At 42.2% G+C, this 26,377-nt stretch overlaps 1 protein-coding gene across 1 annotated transcript in view; it reads right to left on the bottom strand.

Annotated features, from left to right (window-relative positions):
- rimbp2b (RIMS binding protein 2b) overlaps positions 1–26,377 on the bottom strand; it is a gene marked incomplete at both ends in the record, with an annotated part of 56,917 nt that overhangs the window by 4,775 nt on the left and 25,765 nt on the right. The window contains 20 exons of the mRNA XM_083902665.1: positions 347–450; positions 739–801; positions 970–1,138; positions 1,691–1,872; positions 3,238–3,363; positions 3,882–3,990; positions 5,095–5,874; positions 7,189–7,341; positions 7,611–7,760; positions 7,928–8,593; positions 8,923–9,074; positions 11,076–11,948; positions 12,048–12,157; positions 14,031–14,110; positions 14,472–14,620; positions 15,254–15,458; positions 16,984–17,004; positions 17,376–17,426; positions 19,309–19,413; positions 23,696–23,818. Of these exons, the coding sequence (XP_083758791.1) occupies positions 347–450; positions 739–801; positions 970–1,138; positions 1,691–1,872; positions 3,238–3,363; positions 3,882–3,990; positions 5,095–5,874; positions 7,189–7,341; positions 7,611–7,760; positions 7,928–8,593; positions 8,923–9,074; positions 11,076–11,948; positions 12,048–12,157; positions 14,031–14,110; positions 14,472–14,620; positions 15,254–15,458; positions 16,984–17,004; positions 17,376–17,426; positions 19,309–19,413; positions 23,696–23,818 (4,371 nt within the window). The remainder of the gene's footprint in view (positions 1–346; positions 451–738; positions 802–969; positions 1,139–1,690; positions 1,873–3,237; positions 3,364–3,881; positions 3,991–5,094; positions 5,875–7,188; positions 7,342–7,610; positions 7,761–7,927; positions 8,594–8,922; positions 9,075–11,075; positions 11,949–12,047; positions 12,158–14,030; positions 14,111–14,471; positions 14,621–15,253; positions 15,459–16,983; positions 17,005–17,375; positions 17,427–19,308; positions 19,414–23,695; positions 23,819–26,377) is intronic.

Raw genomic sequence — 26,377 nt, 5'->3', positions numbered from 1 at the left:
TCCACTAACATTACTGTAAATGCAAGCATGTTCTGCTGCAAAAGCTCAAGTTGTCACTTTCCCTCTCGAACAGGTTGTAATGTGTCTAATGTCTAAGAAGGGAGGACACACATGGATTCACCTTGTTTCCAGTCTTTAATGCTAGGCTAATTCCAAGCTGCTGTAACATTACAACAAACATACATGATTATTATTTGTATGACTATTTAATCGAAAATCTGACATTACAAAAGACAAATAGAGCACCTTTATGCCACTGCCTGTGCTTTAAACAACTGTCATGATGATGCTGACAGAGAATGGTAACAGTAAAGAGTGGTTGCTGTGAACCACAGGAGGTCAGTACCTCTACGTCGACGTTAGGCGAACTCTCTCTGGGGTCGTAGTCGTACAGAGCAACCATTCTCCGCGTGGACATCGGGTGCTGACGGCCACTCCGCCGGTTCCTCTCTGTGAAGATTAAAAGTAATAAAGACAGCGATTAGTGGTGTGAAGATAATGAGAAAACTGCTTCTATGGGTTTAAGGATCTAGTTTGAGCTGATAAACAACACAGCTGGCGGTGACCTGAGGCAGTACTGCATATAAGAAAAAAGCCTCAATGATGGATGCGAGGATCGGTGACTTCATGTTATAACTTCTTCAAGTAGTAAAATGGCAGGTACTACAGAAGAAATGAACATTCACAGCTGAATGAGGATGGTGAGGAATGGCAAAGAGGATTTCACTGGACACAGACCTCTCTTGGACTTTCTGGACCTGCGATTTATTGAGCGGCCATCTTTGAAACGGTCGCAGTTCACTTAACAGGAAAGAGGAAAGAGTAATAAAGTGGGAAGAGTAGAGGAAAGAATGTGTCAGTAGAAGAAATGTAGAAGTACATTTAGTAGAACATTTCACACATACCCAGAAAGACATTAAGGGTAGATGTCACAGACAAAAAGAAGCCGTGGAGGAAACAGTGTCTCACCTAACTTCTCCACAGGAGTGTTGAGTGGCAGGAAGCCCTGTTGGAGGAGCTGGCCCATCATATCGTCGTCCTCTGTTTGGATCTCAGAGACCATGTTACAAGGGATCAGACCGGCACGGTCTCTGATCTGAGCCCTGTAGAAGCCGTCTGTATCTTTATTTCCAAACACCTACAGGAACAACGCAGTGACCGGAAGTCAGTAAAAACGAACAACAGACTACTAAGGATTGGCAGTAATCACGACTGTTTCTGTGATTGTAGAGGCATTAAGACAGCATTCAAGCAAGGATGTAAAACTGCAGTGCATAACTTTTAAATTATAAACAAAAACCATTTCACACAATGCAGATTAAGCCGATCAGCTGCACACGATTCTCCGTTTCCTCAGTATAGCAGTGTATTATTTCCATGCTGCACACAGGAAGTGATTTGTTTTATGTAAAGACAGATGGAGGCAACAGCAACATTGGGCGAATAACGTAGGTTAGCAGCAGAGCAGACTGGTGTTTGACTAGAAAATACTCGTTGCCCCTGCCATACTGTTGTACACACAGACGCTCCCTCAGTCAGGTCTGATAGTTTTGCTTGACAAAGCCTGTCATCAGATGAAGGATGCAGCATAACAAAAATCCACCCAAAAGTGATGCACTGCAGCTTTAAATACAGCATATTGTTTTCCTACTTCGGTAAACAGAGCGGTGTATGGGAATCGAGCCACCACCTTGATAATCTGGCCCTCCTTAAACGGCAGCTCTTCATCAGCAGCGTCAGGGTTTGGAGACATGGACAGGGGGTCATAATCAAACAGAGCCACAAACACACGGGTCGTCTCCTCCGGCCCGGATTCCTCATAGAAATCTGGGGAACGCCGTCCCCGCCCGTGCCTGCGACCACCATAACCGTCTGAAACATAGAGGAGGCCTCTGCTGCTATTTCCAGCCTTTTACAGCCATGCTGGCATGTAGAGGCAATGAGAGCAGAAGATGTCTCTTTATTAGAGCTGACAGGGGAGAGGGCGATGAGAGCAATGTGTGAAAAAAGAGCCAGAAATCAAATAACTTGGTCGTTTTTTTTTGTTTGTTTGTTTTTTTTAATCTCTCTTACTTTGAAAACTTTTGAATACTCGTGTTGTTTTCATGTACAGTGAAGGCTCAGCACAATTGTAGCACAGAAGAGTTCTTCGTTCACACATTTCTGCTTACTGGCGCGACAGACACTGCACTTCACAGTACACACACACACAAACAGCACAGACAGGAAACGCACATCAAGCGGGTTTTTTTGTAGTGAAAGGGAAACTTAATGACTGTGGACACCAGGAGGACACAAGTAAACACTACACTAAGTTTCATTGCTGTTTCACTGCCTTATCTCACAGAGGCTGATCAACATGCATGCTGTGCTGAGACTGGGAATGTTAAAGGCCGCATTCCTACATCAAATGCAGATGTAATGCCATGCTCTTAGGCCACATCTGGAAACAATGTGAAGCAAAAAAAAAAAAAAAAAAAGGCAAAGGACACATGTTCCCAAAGGAAGTAACACATCAAATGCCCCATTTGTTCCTGGCAAACACAGATATCAGGGACAGTGAGGGGGAAGGGATGAACCTGATATCGGTTCCCCATGCTTCTCATGGATCGCCATGTTAAATGTTTCAATGGCAGAATGTTAGATATATAGCAACCAATACCAATGAAGCAAGAGATATTTGTGAGCTTCAGTGGTGTAAAAACATGTTTGAGTTAATGAACGTGTGTAACCCGATGATTCCAACAAGGCAGGATATTTTCCAGTAATGTGTCTTTCCTTCTCTCCCTACTTTAAATAGGTGCAAAATTGAAATGCAAACAATTTAAGTGCACAATAATTGACAAAAAGCACCGGGCTCGCGCTGCTGGCTCATAAAGGTGGGAAAAGAAGGAAAGGAACAGTCGGTGACAAAGGAAAGGAGGATGAGGGCAGACGTACGTTGAGGTGAGGTGGGAGAGCAGTCGGGATATGGAAGTCGAACGGGAAGAGTGGGGGGGTTTGGGGTTATTTGGGATTGAAGGATTAGGAGTACATACAGGGAAAAAGAGTTTTCATTCTCCAGCAACGGAAAAAATGGCCAGTCTTGTCTTCCCCCGTCAGCTATATTTAGCTAAGCTCAGCTAAACTAAACAAAAGCAGCAAACTGTCCCGCACAGAACAGATCACCATATCACTGCATGTGTGTGTGTTTTTTTTGGCCTTCTCTGGCCAGGTATACTGTCACATATCACATACCATATTGATCCTCTGAGGACATAGATCGCCATATCCTGCGCCGAGCTACACTGCCAAAGTAAACATCGTCCTTGACGGGTGAGAGGTTCCCCTCACTCCCCTCACTGTTACTGTCCATGGTGATCTCTACAGAAGACACCAATCACAACGTTATGGTCAGAGATCCCCCCACACGCACACACACACACACACACACACACACACGCACACACACTCTGCTCTACCCCATGGCCCACTCACTCATGCTGAGACAGTAGGATGATGAGGTTGCCCTGAGGTGGGGTGTACAGGGCAACAGGTTTCACTCTGGAGTCACTGGGTGTAAAACAGCAATGCTTTTACGTTTGTGAGGGAAGGTCAATTTGGGTGATGTCATGGAAACACGTTAACCCACAGTAAACACAGCATCTGGGATAACCCTCCTGCAAAACTTGCATGTGCAAATCCAGCTCATGAGGATGGAGAGCTACAGTGTGTTCTTACAACCCACAGAAAAATAGGGACTACATGGTCATTTAAGCTCTTTGGGAGAAATGTACAGCTTGGCTCACATGGGTAAAGGAAACACATGGATTAAATAGCCCAAAGATCAGTGGCCCTGCAGGTGGGGATGAGACGTCTCCTCACATGGGGACCTCACTAACCAATGGATGGGATGGGTCGTCGTTGAGGGGGGTTGCCGATGTGAACCGGCCGCCTCCCCGAGTTGTCCAGACGATCAGCGCTTCCATGTGATGGTAAATTCCCAATGATCTTTAGAGTAAAAAAAACAACAGATACAAGTTTAGAGAACAAACTGGGTGCAGGGGGAAGACAAGCTAACACTTAAAATCAATCAAAAATAATCATCAAAAATCCTGTTCAAACAACTGAAACCCACAAGAGCAAATGATGTGGCTTCCATTTGTCCTTGGGAATGCAAAATAATAGTAAAAATAATTCATAAAACATCAAATAAATTTGACAAACCATCGAAACAAGTAAATAAATCAAATCAACCCCAAAACAACAACAAGACCTGGGGGTCAGAAAGGGTCAGATGCTTAACTAAAGACCATTTGCTTGGACTGTTTTGTTCTGTGCATGTCAGCTCCTTGATGAGAAAAGGAGGCAAATGACAAAAAGGCTGATGATGTGCAGATGGCGACAAAGGGAAGAGAAAGAAAGAGGCGATGGGAGGAGAGAGAAAAGCAGAAGCTGAGAGGCATTAAAAAATGGATACAGATGTGGTTAGATGAGCAATGCTGTTATGTTTTCATCCTGGGGCAACAATCGACACATTCACTTTATCAAAGTGATGATGAACATGAGAATTTTGTGCTGAGACAAGTGAAAGAGATGAACAAGTAATAAAGTGTAATGGGTTGAAAGCTAAATGAAGCACAGCAGGCTGCAACACTCTTGAGCTACTGCTGCATGTGAGAGGCGCAAGATGCTGAAATAAAGCTCCAAGCACAAGGTGGAGAGCAGCTGCGAGTGCAACATATGAAGCCAGGAGAGAGGAGACGGAAGCAGCACATTCACATGCACTGCACAGACACTTTCCTATAGTTGGAACTTTCCCCCCTCAAAGACATGAGAAGTCAAAACTTAGTTAAATGGCCTTTAGGTAATAAAAAGCTTTACTTTAAAATACACCTGACATTCTGAGAACGAGCAAAGCAATTCACATAAAACAGAACATCAAACCAGACCAACCACGGACATGTGATCATTTGTCATAAAATGAAGAAAAGAAAATGCCAAATCAAAAAAAAAAGAAAGAAAAAAGGTAATTTAAAAGAAAAAACAAACAAGAAAAACAGAATGGCGGCATATTGCGAATGGAAAGTACAGCAGAAAGTGTGAATCACACACCAGCGAATGGTCCCGGTTGAGCCTGGACAAAGACTGGGCCCTAGCCTCTCTGTGGGGGCTGTAATAGACCCTGTCCAGCTCGTTCAGTCGACCCTCGCTCAGGGCCCCCTCTCTGGAGTAGTTTCGTGGCCCAGCCACCCGGCAAAGCCCAAAATGCTCCCTGTTTCTAAAGTCACCCTTGTCTACAAACTTGACTTCAGTCACTGGAAGGTCAGCGAACTCGTCCTCCACACTGCACTGACGGGTCAGAGTTCTTTTACGGCCCATAGCCAATGCTCGCCTCTCTACTGGGCCCTCACAGTGGATGATGCGCACGGGCCCCCGCATTGGGCTCCCTTGAGCATAGTATCCTCGGTGACCCCGACCCAAGGAGCCTTCTTCCTCACTGCCACAGTCTAAACCACTGTCGGGACTCTTGGTGCTCTGGCGGTTGGGGCGTCCTAGACTACGGTCATCTGGATTGTAGTAGTAGCGGTAGTCAGTGAAGCGAGGTGAGGAGCGCTGGCGCTGCAGGAGGCGGGTGGTCTTGTTGGGGGCGGGGTGATTGTTCATGTGGGGGTCCTGGGAGTACATCCTCCGCTGAGTGTGTGGCGTTCCCGGCCGCCCGCCGTCTTCAAAGCACAGCCGTTGGCCCATGCTGTCGACGCCGTCCAACTCCTCCTCAGCCACCTCTGGGATGCTGTGGAGACGCTTGCTGCGGAGTGACTTCTGCTTCACCACCTCCTTCTGCAGGTCCCAGCAGTCTCTTTCCTCAGCTAAGTCCTGACGCTTGTAATATGCCTTCAGTCGAGACCCAGAGGCAAAACGGTCCACCATTTCGCAATTCATTTAGTTCAATTCAAAAGGTTCAGTTTATTTTTTTTTTGCGAGGGGGGGGGGTTGAAAAGTTTTTCGAAGGTTTTAGAACAGGCAGGAAACAACACAGAATGTGAATAGAACAAATGGGGAGGGAAGACAAAATAAAGACAGAATTAGTTATTTGTGGCAATGTAGTAAGACATGCAGTCTCATTCCATGAGAAGGAAATGGCATGCTCTGAAGAGGAATCTGTTAAGGCTAAATTGAGCACAGAGATTTAAGGTGAAGAGATGTTTGGGAAGTCAGAAATATTCAAGCAAAAAGTAAAGGGCCATGCTCAGTTAATGGAATGGGTGAGAAGTAAATGGAGAAAATCGGGTACTAATTTAATACTGCTATAATACACAATTTCAAATGCAGTGTGAGAGAAAACAAATGCAGAGGAAAACTTCATAATTCACTTTTTTACTAATCCTTTAACATTACATGACTAAACATACTTTAAAATACCAACATAAGGGGATGGATTTTGTGCAACAGGGATGAACAAATACATGGCAGTGATGTAAAAAGGAGAATTTTATGAGTTAGTACACCAGTGACTATCACTCATAAACATCACATTAGTGAACTGGACAGAAACAGAGACAACCTAACAAATACGCAGTGACATTGTGTGTAGAGTAACCATCACTAAAATCCTCACTGAGACCAAATGAAGACAAGCTCATGTACTGACATCTGTACAACAGAGAAATCAAACATCAGGACATGACGGACATAAACAAAAGTGAACATTTCCATTTAAGTACTCACTTAAATGAGATTCCCATAATGCCCTTGATATGCCATGACCCTTCGATACAGTACAGCACATTAACTTTTGCATATCAACATCACATTCTTCCAGTGGACTTCCATCCATCCATCTCAACAACTTAAGTTCTTCTTCGGTACAGTGTAAAAGAGCATCCAAATGCAATGCAAACCATACAAATACATCATTATTTTTTAGTTTACAGGTTTTCCCTCTGTCATGCTAACACGGTTACGTATACACAGTCATTCCCACGAGCTCAGCCTTGAATGAATAAAGCAAGTGCTGCAGGGTCAAGGTGTGGGGAGGTGAGTTCAGCTAATGCAAGGTGTGAGGAACTCAGCCAGGCAAAGCCACCACGGGCGTGAGTGTAGAGCCTGTGAGAGAAAGAAAGCATGTTCCTCTACTACCTCCCCACCCTCCTCTCCCTGCCCTCTAACACCACCTCTAACCGGCTCGAAGTGTGCAGTCTAAAGTACCTTAAGAGTGTTGTGAGAGTTGATGCTGCGCCTGCGACCCTCCTCCAGCTGCATCTCAGCATACAGATCTTCCTCGTCCTCCTCCATGATGTCGGACAGATCGGAACCCCGGCTGCTCTCTGTGTGGTACTCCTCACTGTGGCTGTAGTGGTGGTGATGGTGCTGCTGCTGCTGCTGCTGCTGAGAGAGGACAACAGTCTATTCAACTTCAATTTGGTGACATCTGTAGTGTTGGATTATGTGGGACTGCAGGAGCTGGAGAGTTTTTTTGGAAAGTTCTGAGTGTTAAGCACAAAATATAATAGAGTGAAAATCTATAAAGAAGCAGCAATGAACAATTAGTAAAGCTTTGTGCATATGTGTGCATCAGTTCATTCAGTGATTGAGTGAGCAGAGGTTTTTGTATTGGTTTTGTAAAGTACCTGTCTGCCCAGCTCTGAGCCTCGGAGGAATTCATCCACGGAGGCTCCTCTCCTCCTCGCATGAGGGGAGTCGTAGCCGTCCTCCTCCTCATCAGAGTTCAGTGGATGCGCCGTGTTTCCTCGGTCACCAAAGATGCTCCTTTTCTCAATCTGATAGGAGACATGTTCAGACTTCAATTGAAAATACATCCAAATTACTAAATGCAGCAGCAAATGCGTCATTTGGTTTCCAGGGTCATTGCTAGATTCTGTGATGAACACTGTTTAACACCCTGTATATTATTTGATATGAACTGTTGTAAGGCCCGTGAACGTACTCTGTTACCCTCTGCAAACACTCTCTGGGCAGCTTCCCTGGCCATGGCTTTGGCGATGGTGTTTGTGATGGGGACTCCCTGAGGCTGTGGCAGGATTCTCTGAGGAGAGGGCGATCGGCGTGGGTGGAAGTGCGGCGGCTCAAGGTTGGATCCGCGCATGGGAGGCAGCGGAGATGGGGATCGCTCCCACGGCTGGGCTGTCCGTAGGCCAACCTCATGCTCTTTGGTTTCAGACTCTCTGGCACTTACTGACGGCTTGGACTGGCGTTGGAAATGAGGCTGGGGAGGAGGAGGAGGAGGAGGAGGAGGAGGAGGAGGAGGATGACAGACAGGCTGCGAGTGTGGCTGTGCGTGGGGCAGGGTATGGGGCTGGGCTCGTGACAGAGCCTGCATCTGCGGCTGCGGGTGACTCAGGGGATACGTTGGATAAGGAGGGTGGGTTTGTGAGTGCACTGGGTGAGACATAGGGGCATGAGGGGGTGCTGTGGTTCGATGGGAGAGGCGCGGAGAGCCCAGGAGATTGTGTGGAATGATGGCTACAGGCGAGTCCTGGGACTCTCCTTGTGTTGATAACGTCCTTACTATGACTTCCCGCCCCTCCAAACACTGAATCCTGTTTAGCTCCACGGTCACATAGTCTGCTGTGGGGTACAAGACCTCTGCTATCTGTATTCACAAAGAAATGACAGCGTCCTTACCAATATGCAATTCACAATGTTAATATGCAAACTCATAGAAATATGCATTTGCAGCTCCTTTAAGTTGCTTACAAGGAAATACCTTTTTACCTTGATGAAGCACCACGTTACAGCTGTATTTTCTGAATTGTGTCATAAGTAATGTTTGTTCAAAGAGGATAAATATCAGCATTATACATTTCTTCCAGGAGATGGCAGTGTAGTACTACTGACTGAAGTAAACACTGAGGAAGGCAAGGCCTAGGTCATTAAAAAACTTAAGACATTACTTGCTCTGATGTGTGTGACACAGGCTACCTTTTGTCCCTTTGTGCACACAGCGTAGCCAATCACGCTGGCCCCGTTCGACATTCCCGAAGGCGTCAGAGGTGGCGGCTTCCATCTGATCTGCAGGAACCCAGGAGTCTGACCGCACTGGACCTGCACCTCCTGGGGCGGGAGAGGGGGGCCTGGGCATAACAGACTCGCTAGATAAGGAGAGAAAAAAAAGACAGTTCTGATCCATTTTCTGCCAGGCTGACCAAATACGAATGTGCTGACCTCAACACTATGTTCAGTAACCATTTCACCATGGTATATGAGGTTCTAGAGGCGCCATGTTCCATAATATAAAGCACACAAGAGATCAAAATAAAATGAATCATTTCTGAATTGAACAAAGGACATTTATGAACCAGTAAACGTTGAATGGAGTGTTTATTCTGCAGCTTTTTTATATATATATATTCATGTTCATCTCTATGCAGCTTTACTGTGAGGTTTTTATTCAGATTTTACCTTTAATAGACAGAAGGTGTTGTGTTGGTGGAAAAAGCCATGTTTGCAGACAAAAGCATCAGTGTACAGTATGTACTGTAACTGTACAAATACTGCCAAATACTCACAGACAATAATATTCTATGGAAGATCATAAAAAAACCTGCATACTAAACAACATCCCCATCTGTGCACTGCTGCTGCTCCCCTGCAGTCGCACAGTGAGAGAGAAGCAGTCAGCAGTCTCTGTGTGGGTCCGGCAATCTACATTATTGCAATCTTAATCACATTTCGGCACACAACAAATGAAGTTGCTTGTTTAAAGAGCACATGAAGGCCTAATATATAGAGCCTCCAGACAGTGTCCTCCTTATTGACTTGTACCACTACCAGCACTGAGACTATTTCGGTTGCCTCTAATTACTAAGTTCAATAGACAGATCATTTAATGAACCCTCAGCATGTTCACTTGTCAGCTGCCAGTGAAAAATGTCAATTCAAACTTCAGCATCCGTCTCTCACTGTCCTCCCCTCTCAGTCTCTCTGTGCCCTTTCTCTTCCCTCCCTTTAACACTTTGCAGCTCATTAGTCGTTTCCATAAACTCTGACTTTTAACCTTTCAACTCTAACCGCGAACCGACTGATTTCACAGAATCTCACAGAACCCTGACAATGAACGTTTGGAGCCCAAGGTTAGAATGTGATACAGCATCATGTAAGCAGATGTCATGTTGTCGTCAAAAGTCAGAAACAAAAATGACAGCTGATGTGGGCTAAAAGCACTGTACAAAATATAGGGGGGTCTGGGAGGGTTAGATCCACCTGATTAACACTCAAATGACCCCCTGAAAGCCTCAAATGCAAAATTTGAGGGGTCGAAACATGTTACAGTGTAATTTTCCTAAAGATTTTTGTAATTTCAGTTTTACATATATGATCTACATACATAATGTAAAGCAGAAACAAAAATCTTCAATTGTCGCATGGGAATATTAGGGTTTACCAAAGACTGCAAACATAGATTTGGTTAATCAAGGAAAAAATCTCTCAGCACACCCTTAAATGTGTGTCCCTCCCTCAAATTCCTCCACAGCAGCATTTCTGAACATCATTTCTATCTGTGCTGGCTAAATATTGTCTACACACATTTTAACACGCACACACACCCACACGCATGCACACACACACACACAAACAGTGACATAACTGAAGCTGCCTGTGGAGAGACTCACTCTTATCGGTTCTCACTTTAAAGGATTTGCTGTAACGAGAGCCAGGCTGTGAGGCCTAAGTTAATGCTGGCAACGGCAAAGCATCAACGAGCCTCCTGGGAGCAGAATCCCAGAGATCTATCCTGACTATTTACACTAATTTGGCTTTGAGAGACTCTTTTTTTTCCCCAGTGTTATGTAATTTCATTCAGCAAATACTTCTACAGTGTTTCGTTATTGCAGATCTCTCTCTATTTTTAATACTATGCATGTCTCAAATGTAATGTTGAACCATATGGCAGAAACAAAATGTTAAATATCAGACGGCTTTGAAACAGAATAGACCGGAGGTAACAGGAGAGCAATGTTAAATGATAATGTCTGCATGAGACACAGTAAATCACTGAAAAGCACAAATATCAGCTTCAATATCAATAGTAAAACTGTCCCTGTACATGAAGAATAAAGGTGTAAACGTCTGACCTGCAGGCTGAGTGCAGAACTCCACAGAGATTTCCCTCTTTTCTCTTTGATCCATTGGAAGCTGCCAAGGCACCTGGTGCGGCTGCGCCACCACTTTCACCTTGTAAACTGTCATCGACTTCAGGTTGAAGAACTTGTACCTGTAGCCCCCGGCCTTCACCATGTCGTACTCTGCGCCGTTGAGGAAGATGGTGTGACTGTAGTTGCTGTTGCTGGGCATCCACGAGAGCTCAGCAGAGACCTGCGTGATGTTGTCCACCCGAAGGTAGTAAGGTGCCACCACCACGTCCTTCCCTACGAGCAGAGTGCACCGGAGCTCGTCTGAAGGGCCCCGCTCGGTGATGCTTTGCACTGAGATGCGGCATGTGTTGGTGGCCAGATTAAGCTTTTCAATCAGAGACTTTGTCCTGCCCCCGTAGGGGACACTCATGCGCACCTCCTTATCCACCAAGACATTGTAGCCACTGATGGAACCCCAGCCCAGTGGGACCACAGGAGGATCCCAACCTATAATGACACTCTTGGCCAGTTGTTTAATCAGGGTGATGCGGCGGGGATAAGGCACAATGTCTTCACCAACCTCGTCAATGTTGACGTCCAGGGTTCCCGTCCCATTGCTGGAAGAACCCAATAAGTCAATGCCCAATCTGCTCGTACTCAGACAGTCTAGTTTACTGTCAGACAGCAGGCTGCTTATGCTTGTTCCTGTTCCTGTGCCGACCCCCAGTCTCTGAGACCCCAGGCTACTGTGGTTGAGGTAGCCAGGTTGTTTAGCCACTGTGTCCCTGTGCTGGACGGAGGATGTCTCCTCATCTTTGACAAAATCCACAAAATTGGATGGGACGAGGCCCCGCTGTCCATCCAGCAGCTCTCCTGAGAGACAAGAACAAGCAAGAGTAAGTAAGTAACAGGTAATATTCAGGACCGTTAAAAGCACAACATAAAACAATGACTTGACAACTCAGTTCAGACCTTCATAAAAGCCATCCTCGTCCATTGTCCCGTAAACGTAGAGGTATTTCCCTGCCACCAGGGGGAGCTCTGCCTCAGGATGCTCATTAGGCCCATCATAAGGATTGTAACTATAGCAAGTAAAATATAATACATTAACAATTCAAGTGTTATATCTAATACATGTTTTACAATTGTACTTGTATATAATCTATTTTACAGTGTTCAGTGTTATACAGTAAATGTGACAAAGAGACAGATTTGATGAATGCTGCATTAAAATGTATGGAGTTTGTTTCTTATTCTTCATTTTTTTTAACAAATAGACCAGAGCTGAAGACAGAGTAGGCTGAAATGTCTGGCTCAGTGTCACATTTTTTTTCCACATGCTATGAGGAGTCCAATTATTTTTATGCTGACAGGTAATTTTCTTTTGAGATAGAAACACTGAATCATCTTTAAGAGCAGAGAAGCCTCGTGAGAGAAGGCAAATCATCTTAGCAACATTTGTCTGGGGCTGTAAGCAGCTGCTTCGCTCGACTGTTAGGAGGAATTTAAAGGATTTTTGGCCACCTCTCTTTGGACATTTACAGTGTGTCACTTTGGTCTTAAAGGTCTTGTAATGTGAACAGAGAGCTTCAGTTGACAGTTTGGAAATACAGTGAATCCACTGGAACACTTCCAAAGAAAGAAGACTTCTAATCTGCTTAATGAATTATTTATTATTAATAAATGGGGTGAGAAACATCTTGCAGTTTGATTACGATGCAATTCTGCAATTAATTTGTTCAGCAATTAGATGATAAATAATCACAAAAGAGGAGTAGATATGGAATCTCATACTTAAAATAAGCCTCATTTACAAAAAAAAAGATGAAAACAAATCATTCTTGACTTCATTCCAGCTGAAAACATGTAGCTGAACTGAATGAAATACAAGGATAGCTGCCCCTGAAATGTCAAGCAGCTTTCAGAACACCACCATTCTAACTGAGAGAATGTTAAGCAGCTAAGTTTTGTGCTCTGCAAGCTAATATCTGAGAGGCTGAAACCCCATTCAGAGGGACACTTTCCACAGGAGTGTGTTGGTACTGATGCAAAGCTCAGTTAGCACTGATTTCTCTCTGGCCCACAAAAATCTACCTAATCAGTCACATTTCTAAATGGGATCTCTGCTGAGGGAGGAACGGCTGCGGCCGGCACGACCAAAGGTGATTGGTATGTTATGGTGGCATAGAATAATTGTCCTAATTGACGTGTTACAGAGATTCATTTTTGTTAAAAGCTTCTCAGACATGCTTCAAAACAACATTACCACGTTATCATTATCAATGTTGGGGATCAGGCCAGCTTGTTTGTCTCAGTGAATAACGAAACATGTGCTGTGTATCAGAGGCGGTTCTAGAGTCTGTAGGGGCCCTAAGCAAAAATTCCCAGGGGGCCCTTTCTTGCAACCAGTGTTCATCACCATTATGTTATAAATAATCTGACACCAATGAAAAATGTTAGTTAAAAAAAAAAAAAAAATTCTAAATGAATGAAATAACATGGAAAAACCTTGTAATTAAAAAGTATGTGAAAATATAAATATAAAGAACAATAAAATACTGTAAATAGCTTTTAAAAAACTATATAAACTTAAAAAATTTAAAATACATTACGTAAATTATGTATAGAACCCACATTATAAAACAATATAAATATATAGAACAATAAAATATTGTATATAACTGAAAAAAACAACTGAGTAAAAAAGATATGATAATATGATAATGCAAATAATCCTGTTAATTTTCAACTTGCACAACGATAACTTCACAGAGGTTAAAGTGAGGTGGGGCCCCTTTAGGGAGATTTCCTACTCAAATCACCTGGCTGTTCACTGCACATTTCAGCAAAAACAGCCCTCGGGCTCCAAGTGTCGGGGGCCCCCTATCGGCTCGGGCCCCGAGCAGTTGCCTGCCTTGCCTGTTCACAAGCTGCACCTCTGCTGTGTATACGTACCTGTACCGAGCAACACACAGTCGAACCTTCCCTGTAAATCTTGGTTTGGACCTGGTGGTTGAGCGCAGCTCTTTGTCCATCTAAATCAGGCAAACACGTACATGCAAGTATTTACAAAATCGAGTCAGAACATAGTGTTTAGAATAATTTCTAGTATCCTAAAAACATTATGTCAATGAAGTCAGTGTGCACAGTTTTTCTCTCGTTCAGCCCAAACACATTACTCAGATTAAAAAGTAGAAACATCAGAGAGTTGAGGTTCAAAGTGTTAAGATACACACTCTCAAGTTCAGTGTTGTCACCTGACAAACCTAATAAAAAGATTGGATTTGCGTGAATTGCAAAAAAAGAAAGGATTATCTACTTTAGTGCAGGACAACATTTTTGGACGGTCAAAGAGAGTTGTGATAAAACAGGAGACATGTGGCTTAAGAAACAGACCTCAGAGAGGAGCCCCCGCGCTGGGCTGCTGGCTCGAGTGCGAGTGAGGAATGTTGGCTTGACAGAGAGGAGCTCGGGTTTGTCTCCGCTGATCTGGAGCGGTCGGATGAACTCCGATATCAAAGATCTGCTTGTGGGAGCATCATTGCCTGGGGAACAAACACAATGTCTCTCATCAGATCCTCAAATCAGGAAGACACCAGTGAACGTTTACATGACACATTATGCACGTTACATAACAGTTACTTTACTAAATCGGTATCAGTTACCACTCAGTCATTCGTGTCGATAAATTCTTTGATCTCCAAACTCAATGCATGACATGAACACAACAGTAATTAGTGAAGCATTTGCACAGGTCTGTCAGTTAGAGACTGTTTATCTCCGTGGTTGATTGTTCCATTAGCAGCTTGTGCTCATTGTGCTGATTAAAGTCAGAGGCCACACCTGTAACACGTCTAAATTCAGCTGCGATTCTCTCACCTCGCTGTGAGAGAAGCGACATGTGATATGTGCCGAGCGGAGTTATATAGTTGGCATCTCTTTCATGACAGAGAGGACGATGCATTTTCCAACAGCACAGCACTTTGGCAAGAAGTGGCTGCATCAAGCAAAGTTAATTTGTTGGTGTCAGGCGTAAAATGAGATCTGAAAATATGAACCCATACACCACGCAGCACCCGGGATGTATCGATATTAATATTTTCAAAACACTGATGGTTAAATACAAATACACTATATGAGAATAAAAAAAATGAGCTTCAGTAAAATGCTACACACACCTTTTCCTATGGGGGCAGCCAGTCCATTGAGGAGCTGGGACAGGGATTTGTTGGGCGACCCAGGAGAGTCACATAGAGTTAAAGGTTCAGTGCTGAGGATGTCGAACTTTCCCGCCTGGAGCCGGAACTTCTCCAGCTCTTTGGACAGGAGGTTGAACTGCTCACTCTGGTTCCGACATTTCTCCTCCAGCTCGCGGACTTTGGCCTGATGATAATGAGGAAGGAACACCATCGAGGGAGGAAAGAGAGGGAGAGAGAGAGAGAAAAGAGTGATATGTGGGCAGATGAGGAAAAAGGCAAAGACAGAGAAACAAATGAAGCACAACAGATTACACACACGTGTACAGCAGGTGTGATTCTCTACATATACTAGTTTCTACCTCAACCGTCAAATCACAAAAAGAACAAAGCATGAAACTCCACTGTGGGACTGAAAACATCTCTCTGATCAAGTGAAGAAATAACAGACCACATGCACAGCTACAGCATCAGCATCTTGCTTTCAGGAAGTTTGCTTCACACTTTAACTTCACAGTCTCTTAGAGGATGAATCTGATGATATTTTGTTCTTTAAATTATTGTCAAATTATACCTTGAAAAGTCCAATAGCAACTTTGTTGCAACTTTTAAAAAACTTTAAAAATGCATATGTGTGTTTTTAAAGATTTATCCTTCCACAGTGGAAGTTGCCAACTATTGTTGGTAATGATGTTTTCATAGGAGATGTTGACAATAAAAAAAAAAAAACGTCTCAAGTATCATCAGCCATGCTCTAAGCGCAGGAAACAAGCTAACACTGATACACATCTAGTTTGAGCAGGAAAAATGTAAAATTCCACGAGCTACAGCCTAGAGACACTGATGGTGCTGTGGAATTTTATGGCACTGCTGCAACAGAACACTGCACTGTTCTGCTAAGGCACTGAGTCCATGTCATGCAGACGAGTTGTGGCTGGATTAAAAACATGCTGTTAGCAAACAGGTGACAAAGAACATTTGTGAGACAGAATTAGTAACTTGAGATCAGAATTATCAGCTGTATGCCAGGTACAGGGTTTAAAAACACATGCTAGAGAACATGCATGCAGTGCTACAAGGGAAAAGGATCACATTCATCACCCAATGTGATCCTTGGATCCCTGCCTACTGTATGCACGACACAGCATAATATATGCAATATGATCAATATACAAATATGACAAATAACACAAAGACCTGCAATACACAGACTTTAGTTGCAGTTCTACTACACTGTTAACAGGTTAACACGTGTCAATAAACACAATAAGTTGAAGACTTTTATTTCTAAATGTTATATTTTATATCTCAATGTGATGATGGGCTTTGATTGTGTGGACTTGAGGTCAGTCATTAAAGCCCACGGCATTTATTTTTTAAAAAGAAATGGATCCTTTTTCGGAAACATATGAACATAGTATTACTTTCATCAGTTGTGAAGCGACCTCCACTTCCTGCTCTTCATTAAAAATCCCTCCACTTGTGAATTTTGCTTTGATCGTGAAAGGACGATCTGAAGCAGCACTAAATTGTTCTGAAAACCAAAATGTGATGACCACAGATTAAATGAGTTCATTCATTGTTTCATGTATTTTACTTTTTGTCCACCTCTTTTATTTATCTATTTAAAGACAGGATAATGTGTGTTAAGTATCCAGAGTAAACATGTGGGGACAAAATCAAGTGAATAAATAAAAGCAATTCTGAAATACCTGCATGCTGTCCAAGTGGTTCTGTATTAGCATAAACACACACCCATATAATGAACAGAGATGCAGGGAAGAAATAAAGCACAATTACACATGTGATCACTCATCCTCATCTTAAAAAACACATGAAATCAGGGGCTGTTTGTGACTCACGCACTACAAGGACAATAGACACATTAACTACACGACAGCCTGTCTTTTCTGAAGAAAGAAAATAAGAGTTGATATTCAGCAATGTGAGAATAAAACTATGCACTTATCCTGGGATTTATATTTAAAAATAGAGAGAGAAAGGAGCATAAAGATTTAGGTAAAAGGTCAAGAGGAGTAAGAACAGTCTTTAGGAATAAACAGTACACTAAACAAACAATAAACCCCCGAGTCCAGATGCTCACCTCTAACAAGTGGACAGCGCCTTCATGTTCCTTTTTAGCTTCAACTTGAGCCTGAAACACAAGGTGCACTGTTTCAGTTTAAATACCAATAAATACGTCTTTATAAACAAATCACAAAGACCTTTAACACTCATTAACACAAAGGGGTGAAAACAACTGAAATGAAAGCCACCACCTCTGTCAACGCTACTGATTTTAGCAGTAGTCAATTTTATTACAAAACCACAAGCAGCTAACGATACTTTGCTTTCACCATTGTGCACTGCATGTGAGAAAAGTCAGGGAGGAAAGGGAGAAGTTTGTCCGTTTACGCGTCTCAATCTACACAGGCAAAATCTACACAGGTGGTTATCACTCTTGCCTTTGCAGTATGGGTTTGTGACCTGGTTGGAACAAAGGCTCTTTCTGCATAGAGCCACGGTCCAAAAACATGCAGATTTGGGGGTACAGTCACCGTAGGTGTGAATGTGACCCTGCCTTTTCGCCCCCCAGCGTCAGTAAAAGGAAGATTCTGCTCTGAATTATGAAACTTTAAGTGAAGTAAAACCAGCTTTTTAATTTACGTGTAAAAACCCAAAACTGTATGTTGGCATGATGGTAGCTGCAGAGATGTCATCAAATAATTAAAACTATTGTATAATTACAACAATTAAAAACCATACAAAATGTCTACAGCTACAGTACACACAGTTTATTAGTCACACCGATCTAAAACTAATACAATAATAAATCATCTAATTTATAATGATTAGTTTGTACTGAGACTGTTTTGAAGAGTTTTTTATTTCAACTCCATAATCATGTTGTTCCCTGGAATTAATCGTACCATTGAACAACAGTGCAGCATGCAGAGATGTGGATTATGTGGCCTATACAAAATAATAATAATAATAACAATAAAACCTGAATACCAGTGCAATTTAACACAACCACAAACCAAACAGTGAATTACTGCACGGTACCAGTTGTAGTCAACTGAACCTAATAATTAACTTAACTGACCCTCGCAAAAAAGTGACCGAAACAAACATCATTTTAAACAAATGTATAATTATGTTGCATCAATAATAAAGAAAGGAGGCTGGAGGATCGAACAAGAATATGGACTAGGTTTTATAGAAGCGTTGGACTGTGTAGAAACATTGCATAACACATCCCATTTCTCTTGTGGGAACAAGCAACGTCTGTTGAGGGAACAGAACATGGGAGCATCTGTAGCCCTAAGAATTTCATAAATGTGCTTTGCAGAGGCAATTCATTTAGGAGAGAGAGCAGAGAGCACCGGGTGTCTGAAACAAGATAAGGCAGTAATGAGCTTCTGTTAATGAGAGAGAAAAAAAAGCTGAGAATGCCTGTGAAAGGCTGACTGTGATGTTAGAGCAACACTGTGATACACACAGTTTCCACAGAAGGCACTGTGACAATTCCTATCACATTCACACTATCAGCAATCTCAGCCTTTGCTGGGCTTTGAAATAACAGTCAGTTCCAGGAGGAGGAGGAGGAGGAGGAGGATCAACCATCAGATGGACCTGGGCCACCAATTTCTGTTTAAGCAAGCCTCTAAAAAGTGTCATAACTCCTCTGGGGTTTGGATGCTTGATTTGGTCGCTTGTGACAAACAATGGCAGTGCTCTTCAAATGGGGAGCACTCAGGGTTTGGAGAGTGATTGACAGCTGAAGGATGGGGCTAAGAGGATGCAGCAGGAGAACTCTGCAGATGAAAATGTTGGGAGGAGTGAGTGCTTGCAGAGAGAGAACTATTATGGGCTCTGCTATTTAAAAATATAGTCTTTGAGCTGACTTTCACCTTCATGTATCACACCAGCACTCAACAAAAACCCTCTTTGACCCATGACACAGGCACAGACTGGGAAGAAAAAAAAAACAACCCTCTGGTGCTGTGAGCGTCAGGTACCATGTGTTTGCTTACCTGCTGAAGAAGGTCAATCTCCTGCTGTTTTGCATTGAGTACAGCCAAGGCCTGCTCATGCTCCAACTCTAGCTGCTGCCTCCGCTCTGCAGCCTCTCGCATATGCTGTCCACAGGGGGTGCAGGGGTGGAGAGCCATGGGGAGGATTGCAGAGGAGAGGGGGAGCAGAGAGAGGGCGGCTGTTAGTGGAACTAGAATCCGATGGTACTGAGCACACAAGAAAATACATCTCCGGTTGTCTACGCCACACAGGAATGTGCACATACATCACACAAAGGCCCCGTTCAGACCTGGTATTCACATCCGTCCTCAGACATCAGTCATGTTGAGCTACGGTTCTAGCTGTTCTGTTATTTTCTGGCTATTATTCTAGGGGTGGGAACTGTGGTGCATGTGCAGAGCACCCAGGCCAACTTGAGTCCATCTCTGGTCCAAGTGAAGTTTTAGATGCCGCAGTACCTTGACACTGTTTTTATGTATTTTACAAGTTTTAGTCGGACTTACAAAATCATTTCTTTTTTTCTAATGTTATAAAACGGACTAACTGATCCAATCATGCCAGACACTGCTCAGTGCAACTGTTCACACCACATTAAAATGTCTCCTCCAAGTGTCTCCTGTGACCACATGTAATCAGATCTGGGCTTCCCCGCACTTCATTCAAATACACACTGATGTCATTACTGTTTGCACGAACATAATTCTGTTTTTAATGACTCTGTGTGTGTGTGTGTGCGTATGTGCTCGCAAGTGACAGAGGGAGAGAGAGAAAAAATGAAGTGGCGATCAGAGTTAAAGCAGAACTATGCAGGAGTTTTACAGTATCATGGCTAATGTCTTATTGTGAGGAGAATGGAGGCTGTATCCACTCCCCTTACCGTCTGTTACCTGCAAGATCAGGGCTATGAGATCAATGCAGTTCATTATGGCATGAAAAAGTAGAGAAAACCATCGTTGAAGGAAGAGAGGAAAAGAGGAAACAACTGTCTGACTGAGCAAAGGGCCACACATGAGTAAACATCAGACAGGGAGGGGGGACGATGGATGTTTATATATTATATTATTTATACATTATTATAAGAACATCCTGGACATCGTCATTTTGAACTGTGACATTTTTCCAAATTTCACAAATTCAATTGGATTTTAAACATTTTTGAGTACTTTTTAGTATATAGTAGGTCAGATTGTCTATAGGTTGTGCTGAAAAAGGATAGGCTATAAGACTCATGGCCTCTGTAATATACTGTACGTTTAAACATAGTAATGGAAAAAAAGCAGCCTAAAAGCTCTGTCTTCTAAGGGTTAAAATGGATTAATGTATGCTATAATTAGAGTAAAAACAAACTGTGAAACAGCTACTTGAGGTTGTCTTCAGAATGAGACCATGTGTCCTCAAACCAGCTCCAAATGGTGGTTTCTGAGATCAGATCTGAGGACGCATTCAGGACACAGTGGAAGTGTACAGACCTGTAATTAGAGCACCTGGCCGGGAATGGACCACTCAGCCCTTGGTGTTAACACCAGGTTGGAACAGGGTCAAACAGAGGCTGATTAACAGTGTACTGATCTTTAAAACCCTTGACAACAAGAAAGATATAAAAAGCACCACAGCAAAAAGCCATGTGAGAAAAGTTTATGTCCAATGATCCGGAGAAGAGATCGGATCAATTTGGCACAAAGGTGCTTATGCATGAGGACTAGAGGTGCTGTGTGCTGTGTGAAGAAAACAAAAAACAACTAACATCAATCCAATTAGGTGTGCTGCCCCCTTTAAGTAACACGATACCCATTAGAAGTCTAGTAACTAGGACTCTTTGAAAAGCTGTCCTCAGCGATGTTGTCTTTCCATGATCAATACAGGGTTTTACGTTACATGAAAAGGGCAAGCAAACTCCATAGCGTGCTCACTTGTCTGTGGTCATCCACAACAACAAAAGCAGCCATACAATACAAGGGACTGAACGTGAGGCTCTTTATCGTACAATGTCATCCAGTCACATCACTGCTCTCATTATATGTGAATAGTTGCCACACTGTAGGGTGAAAGAAGCAAATGAGCAAATGAGCAAATTTCCACGCCAGTAGAAAATCAAGGACTAAACTAGGTAATGTCATCAAACTTGTCATACCAGCCTAGAACTTTCAAAATACTATCAAAAGTTACTCACTTAGAGATATCTTTATCGCTACCATCATTGAAATGGGAAATGGATTTATCCATTTATTCCATCAGACCAGACTGAGACTTTTGGACAGATGTATGTGTAAATACATTTAAAATGACTAAAAATCAAAATCTTCAACTTGTCCAATACAAAATTCCACACAGAGTTCATTACACAGGACAAGGAATGTTCAGAATGGGGCTGAGGGATTCTGACACCTGTGAACACTGCACTAAAAACATTCCTGATAGCTACATGCACGCTATGTGGAACTGCCCACCTGTCAATAGGTTCTGGCATGGGATATGTGAGGACCTTTCAGAATGGTTCCAACAGCCTGTTACAGCTTCTCCCTCACTGTGTGTGCTTGGTGTCCTAAATTTACTTCTTACTATACTCTAGATCATATTAGCTTAGAGAGAATATCAGCTGTCTCTAAGAATACATTTTGTTTGAATTTTGAATTGTCTGGTACCCAATTGTCTCTTCCATAACCTAGTGGGGCGGGAATGGTTCGGCCCTGCTGCCTTTGGTCTAGGTGGTTGGCTCTTGGCACACCTGGCTCACCCTCAACATGGGGTGCACACACATACAGTACTTACACACAGACATACATTCTCATATTCTAAGATTAACACGCACCATACCTATAGCTACAGATATAAATTACACACATGTTAACTTAGAGACATACTTTGGCTGCAGTATCACACAAATGAAAGGTTCACTATGTAGGTAGAAGGTAGATTTAGTTTGGTTTCAGTGGTGCTGTGGTCTGAATGTTATAATTAACATCATCTTCTATTAAATTACATTTACAAATAGCGTACATATGTAGAGGTAAGTATATTCATATCTGCGGGTTTATATGTGCAGGTAGTATGGATATGTGTGTATGCTTATATGCAGAGGTGGAAAGTAACGAAATACATTTACTCAAGTTACTGTATTGAATACTTTTTTTGTGTATTTTGTATTTCTTAAGTACAATTTAAAATCAGGATTTTGTATTTTACTTGAGTACGTATTGACTCAAGTATTGTACTTAGTTACTTTATAAATCCTATCCGTTACTGAGTAAAAATACAAATTCAGCAGACCTACGGGGGAAAATTGTGTAATCCTGTGTTTTTGAATTTCTGACCCCTTGTCATATTTCTACTACCCTCACACTCCACGCGAAGTAACTAAGTAACAAATGAACTACTTTTTACTTCTACTTGAGTACATTTTCAGATGACTACTTTTACTTCTACTTGAGTAATATTTCATCAAAGTATTGGTACTTTTACTTGAGTACAGTATTTTAGTACTTTTCCCACCTCTTTTTATATGTATGAATGGATAAATAATAGGTAAATATGTATTGTTGATCTGTACCTATGTTTTTTTTGTCATACTGTTTGATTGTTGTTTTTGTTATTGTTGTTTGTATTGTTTGTGTGTGGGTGTTCCAGCAGTCAGGTCCAAAAAATAAGGTCCAACATCCATTTATAAAATAAATTCTTAATATTCATCATGATACAGGATGAGATCAACAGACTCATCCTGACAAAGGAAAAAGGGGAGGAAAACAAAACAAAAACAAAACATTTGTGGGTGGCATTATCATCATGACGGGTGACCCAGTCTATCTATCTCCTCTTCCTTCCCCTCCTGTTGTCACAAAGCCAAACTCATCATCCTGTTTCATGCAAAGATTCCATTCCACAGTGCTGTGCTCATGTAACCAGGTGATTTTTTTTTGTATGTCTGGTAAGCAGCCCACAGATAATGGAGAGATAAGCAGCACAGCCACTGAGGTTGACAGAAAGCATTCAGAATGGGACTGAATAATAGGACTGTTCCCTTAGAGAAGGACACAGCAGTGATACATTAGAAATCTAGCAGGGGAACAGAGGACAGGGAGAAGGCGGGAAAAGAAAGGTTAGGGAGAAAAGGACAACATGAGAGGAAAGGAGAGGCAGACTGGTCCAAACGTCTACTCTTTCACAGCTCCTGCATGGTCAGAACTCCCAACACGACACTGGGGATGTTAGACAGTGTGAGGAGGACAACCAGGTGGAGGCAGTGTAGCACAGGTGGGAGAAGAAGGTATACTGGGAAATAGATAAACTCCATAAAATCACCTGTTTTAAACCAGGATTAGCAGACAACTACAACTAGAAATGCCCTCAGTACTGACAGGTCGTGTCTGCCCTTGGAGCCAGCATCCTCACCTTGAGCACCTGCTCTAGGTTCTCCAGTTTGCCTCGGAGCTGGTTCCTCTCCCACAGGGCAAAATCTCTCTCCTGCGTCACAGCACCAAGGGTCTCTTTGAGCTGGGCATACTCAGACTTCACCTGTGGACACACACAACAAGAAAACAGTAAAGTGGTGTTTGAGATTGAGTGATGAAGTAATTCATTTACAAAAACAATCTGAATCTTATAGAATGTTTGAAATTAAATTTGAATAACTGGTTGTAGATGTTTTGAGTGAATCACACTGCCCTGTTTGATCACTGCTGAATGCTTTAATAGTGTATATGTTGGTATTTTATCATTCTGTATTTCATTTTTCCTTTGGATTGATATTGTATGATTATTATTATGATTATGTGATGCTATTGTGCACATTTATAACTAAAGAAAGCAAAAGCACTGTGTTTTGTTTATATCCGTGTCAGCTAAACTGTACTCTCTTTGGAATGTAACTGAGCAATTATTCTGGAAAACGTGTCTATAGGGGTACAACTTATTATAGTCTTACTGTTAATATCTTTATATAGTGTACTTTCTTGAAAATGCATGTTTATTATTTATTATCGTTACTGTCTTTGCTGCTGTGACAATGTACATTTCCCCAGTGTGGGACTAACCTTGGACTATCTTATCTTATCTCATTAATACAATGTTGTACGCTAATATTAGGGAAGAGTATCATGTCACCTTTGTGCTCTTGCATAGATTATTTTGTAAAAGATACAAATCAAAATGGCCACCCCACGCACTCGTCAGAAATACCACAGGGTATCTTGACATCTGTGCCACCATTATTATCTAGATTCATGGTTCTCAAACTGTGGCACCTGTAACACACAGTGGCACGTGAGCTTCTCTGAAATAATAATAATTAGAGTCACCTTTATCTCTCGCTCCATCTTCATTTAATTTCACAGAGAGCAAATTATCTTACTGGGAATAAAATATTAAATATTCTATTAAATATATCTGCCTCCTGTGAGTCTATTTACACCACTATATAACGGTGAGATTTCTCAGGTGGTACTTGGTAAAGAAAAGTTTAACATATTTGCTAAAATCCCAAAAAAAACATCAAAAAGTCTGCATTTTGAAAATAAATATTAGACATTTTGAGACACTCATTTACGTTTGTGTAATCCCATATAAGAAGACTTCAAAGTCTCCTGGTTCATCAGCACAGAGGTGGATCAGTGCGTCTCTGATACACTGAGAATAACGTACTTTATGACTGCAAAGCACTTGCTTAGGTTTGAATTTAGTAGTGAATTTAGTAGTTCTGCTGTTGCTATTTTTTTGGTGTGTATTCATGTTTTGAAGTTAAGCACCAGAGGACATAAAAATGGTTTGCTTTAAAGCCCTCCAAGCATTTTAAAACAGATAAAAACTATTACAGCCCAGACAGTGGAGAAGGCTGCTTTTGGTGATAATAGCATATAAATGTAACACATTTCACTGACTCCAGCAGCTGTAGACCAAACATATTAATAAATTATTCATGCTTCATTGTTAACCAACCACTGAGCATTCAATTGAATGAAGCAATTGCACATTTTATTCCTACTGTACATAAATTCAACAGCAATGAGGTTTATATTGCTATTACAAACAATACCTAAGAACTATTACTGTTATTGTTATTCATCCAGTTACATTTCCACATTCTCCACATTTCTTCATAATAGTTTCCCAGAGATGTGTTGCATTGTCTCTGAAACAGCGGGGCTTTCCAATCCACTTCTTAAAGGCCTCTAATCAACCATGGAATGATGGGTTCCTGCAGTCGTAATGTGGTAAAGCCCCTTCCTCGCAGCAGCTATGAATGACTAATGACCCACAGAGGAGGGCGTTTCAGCAACAAAGCAAAACACAAACAAACTCGTGAGTCCAGGTCTGAGCAGCCTCCTTACAGGAAACCACATCTGCGTGGATAAGACTATATTATAACTTAAATCAAGCACAAGTTATTCAGACATGATAGGGTCAGAACATGCACAGTGCTGCTCTTATATCTGATCGTGTGTTAACTGTGCAGGACAGCCGTGCCAGTACCAATAAAACATCAATAACCAGCATTTCACTCTTCTTCAACTCCAGCAGGAACCACCTGCCAATCATCTCCTTCAGGAAATTGCATTCCTTTCCATAGAGAGAGTGCCCTTTGCCCTTCGTTTGTTGATCTATTGACTATGTGGTATCAGCTCTGACGGCTTGTGAGGTCTTGGGCCTAAGATGGAAAGTGGGGACACTTAATAGAATTCCACTGATATGCTGGGAATACAGCATTCTTATAGCATGACCTGTGAAGTCATCTGATTCAGTCTTAATGTAAGACCAGACAGAAACAGCACCATCATCTCAGTGAGTCTCTACCACACACCACTGTGTTATGGTAACTAGTGCAGTGCCGGTAGGAAGTCTGTCTTTCTATAGTGGGAGCTGAAGAAGATGTTTCAGTTATGGCCAAATGAGGCTGTGTGTGAAGGTGTACTGTTGTGTAGTGTTAATGTATATTGGGTAAAACATGGATGTACAGAAATAGTTATTTTAAGAAAAAGAAAATTATTTTTTGGTTCATGAGAATGTGCACTTTAAGCAGTATGCTGCACTAAAATTACATTAACATGAACCCAATTAGCTGATATACTATATTGCATG

Source organism: Microchirus variegatus (assembly GCF_963457635.1).
Source record: "Microchirus variegatus genome assembly, chromosome: 16".
In the NCBI taxonomy this organism is placed as follows: Eukaryota; Metazoa; Chordata; class Actinopteri; order Pleuronectiformes; family Soleidae; genus Microchirus; species Microchirus variegatus.
This window is presented reverse-complemented; position numbering and strand designations above follow the sequence as displayed.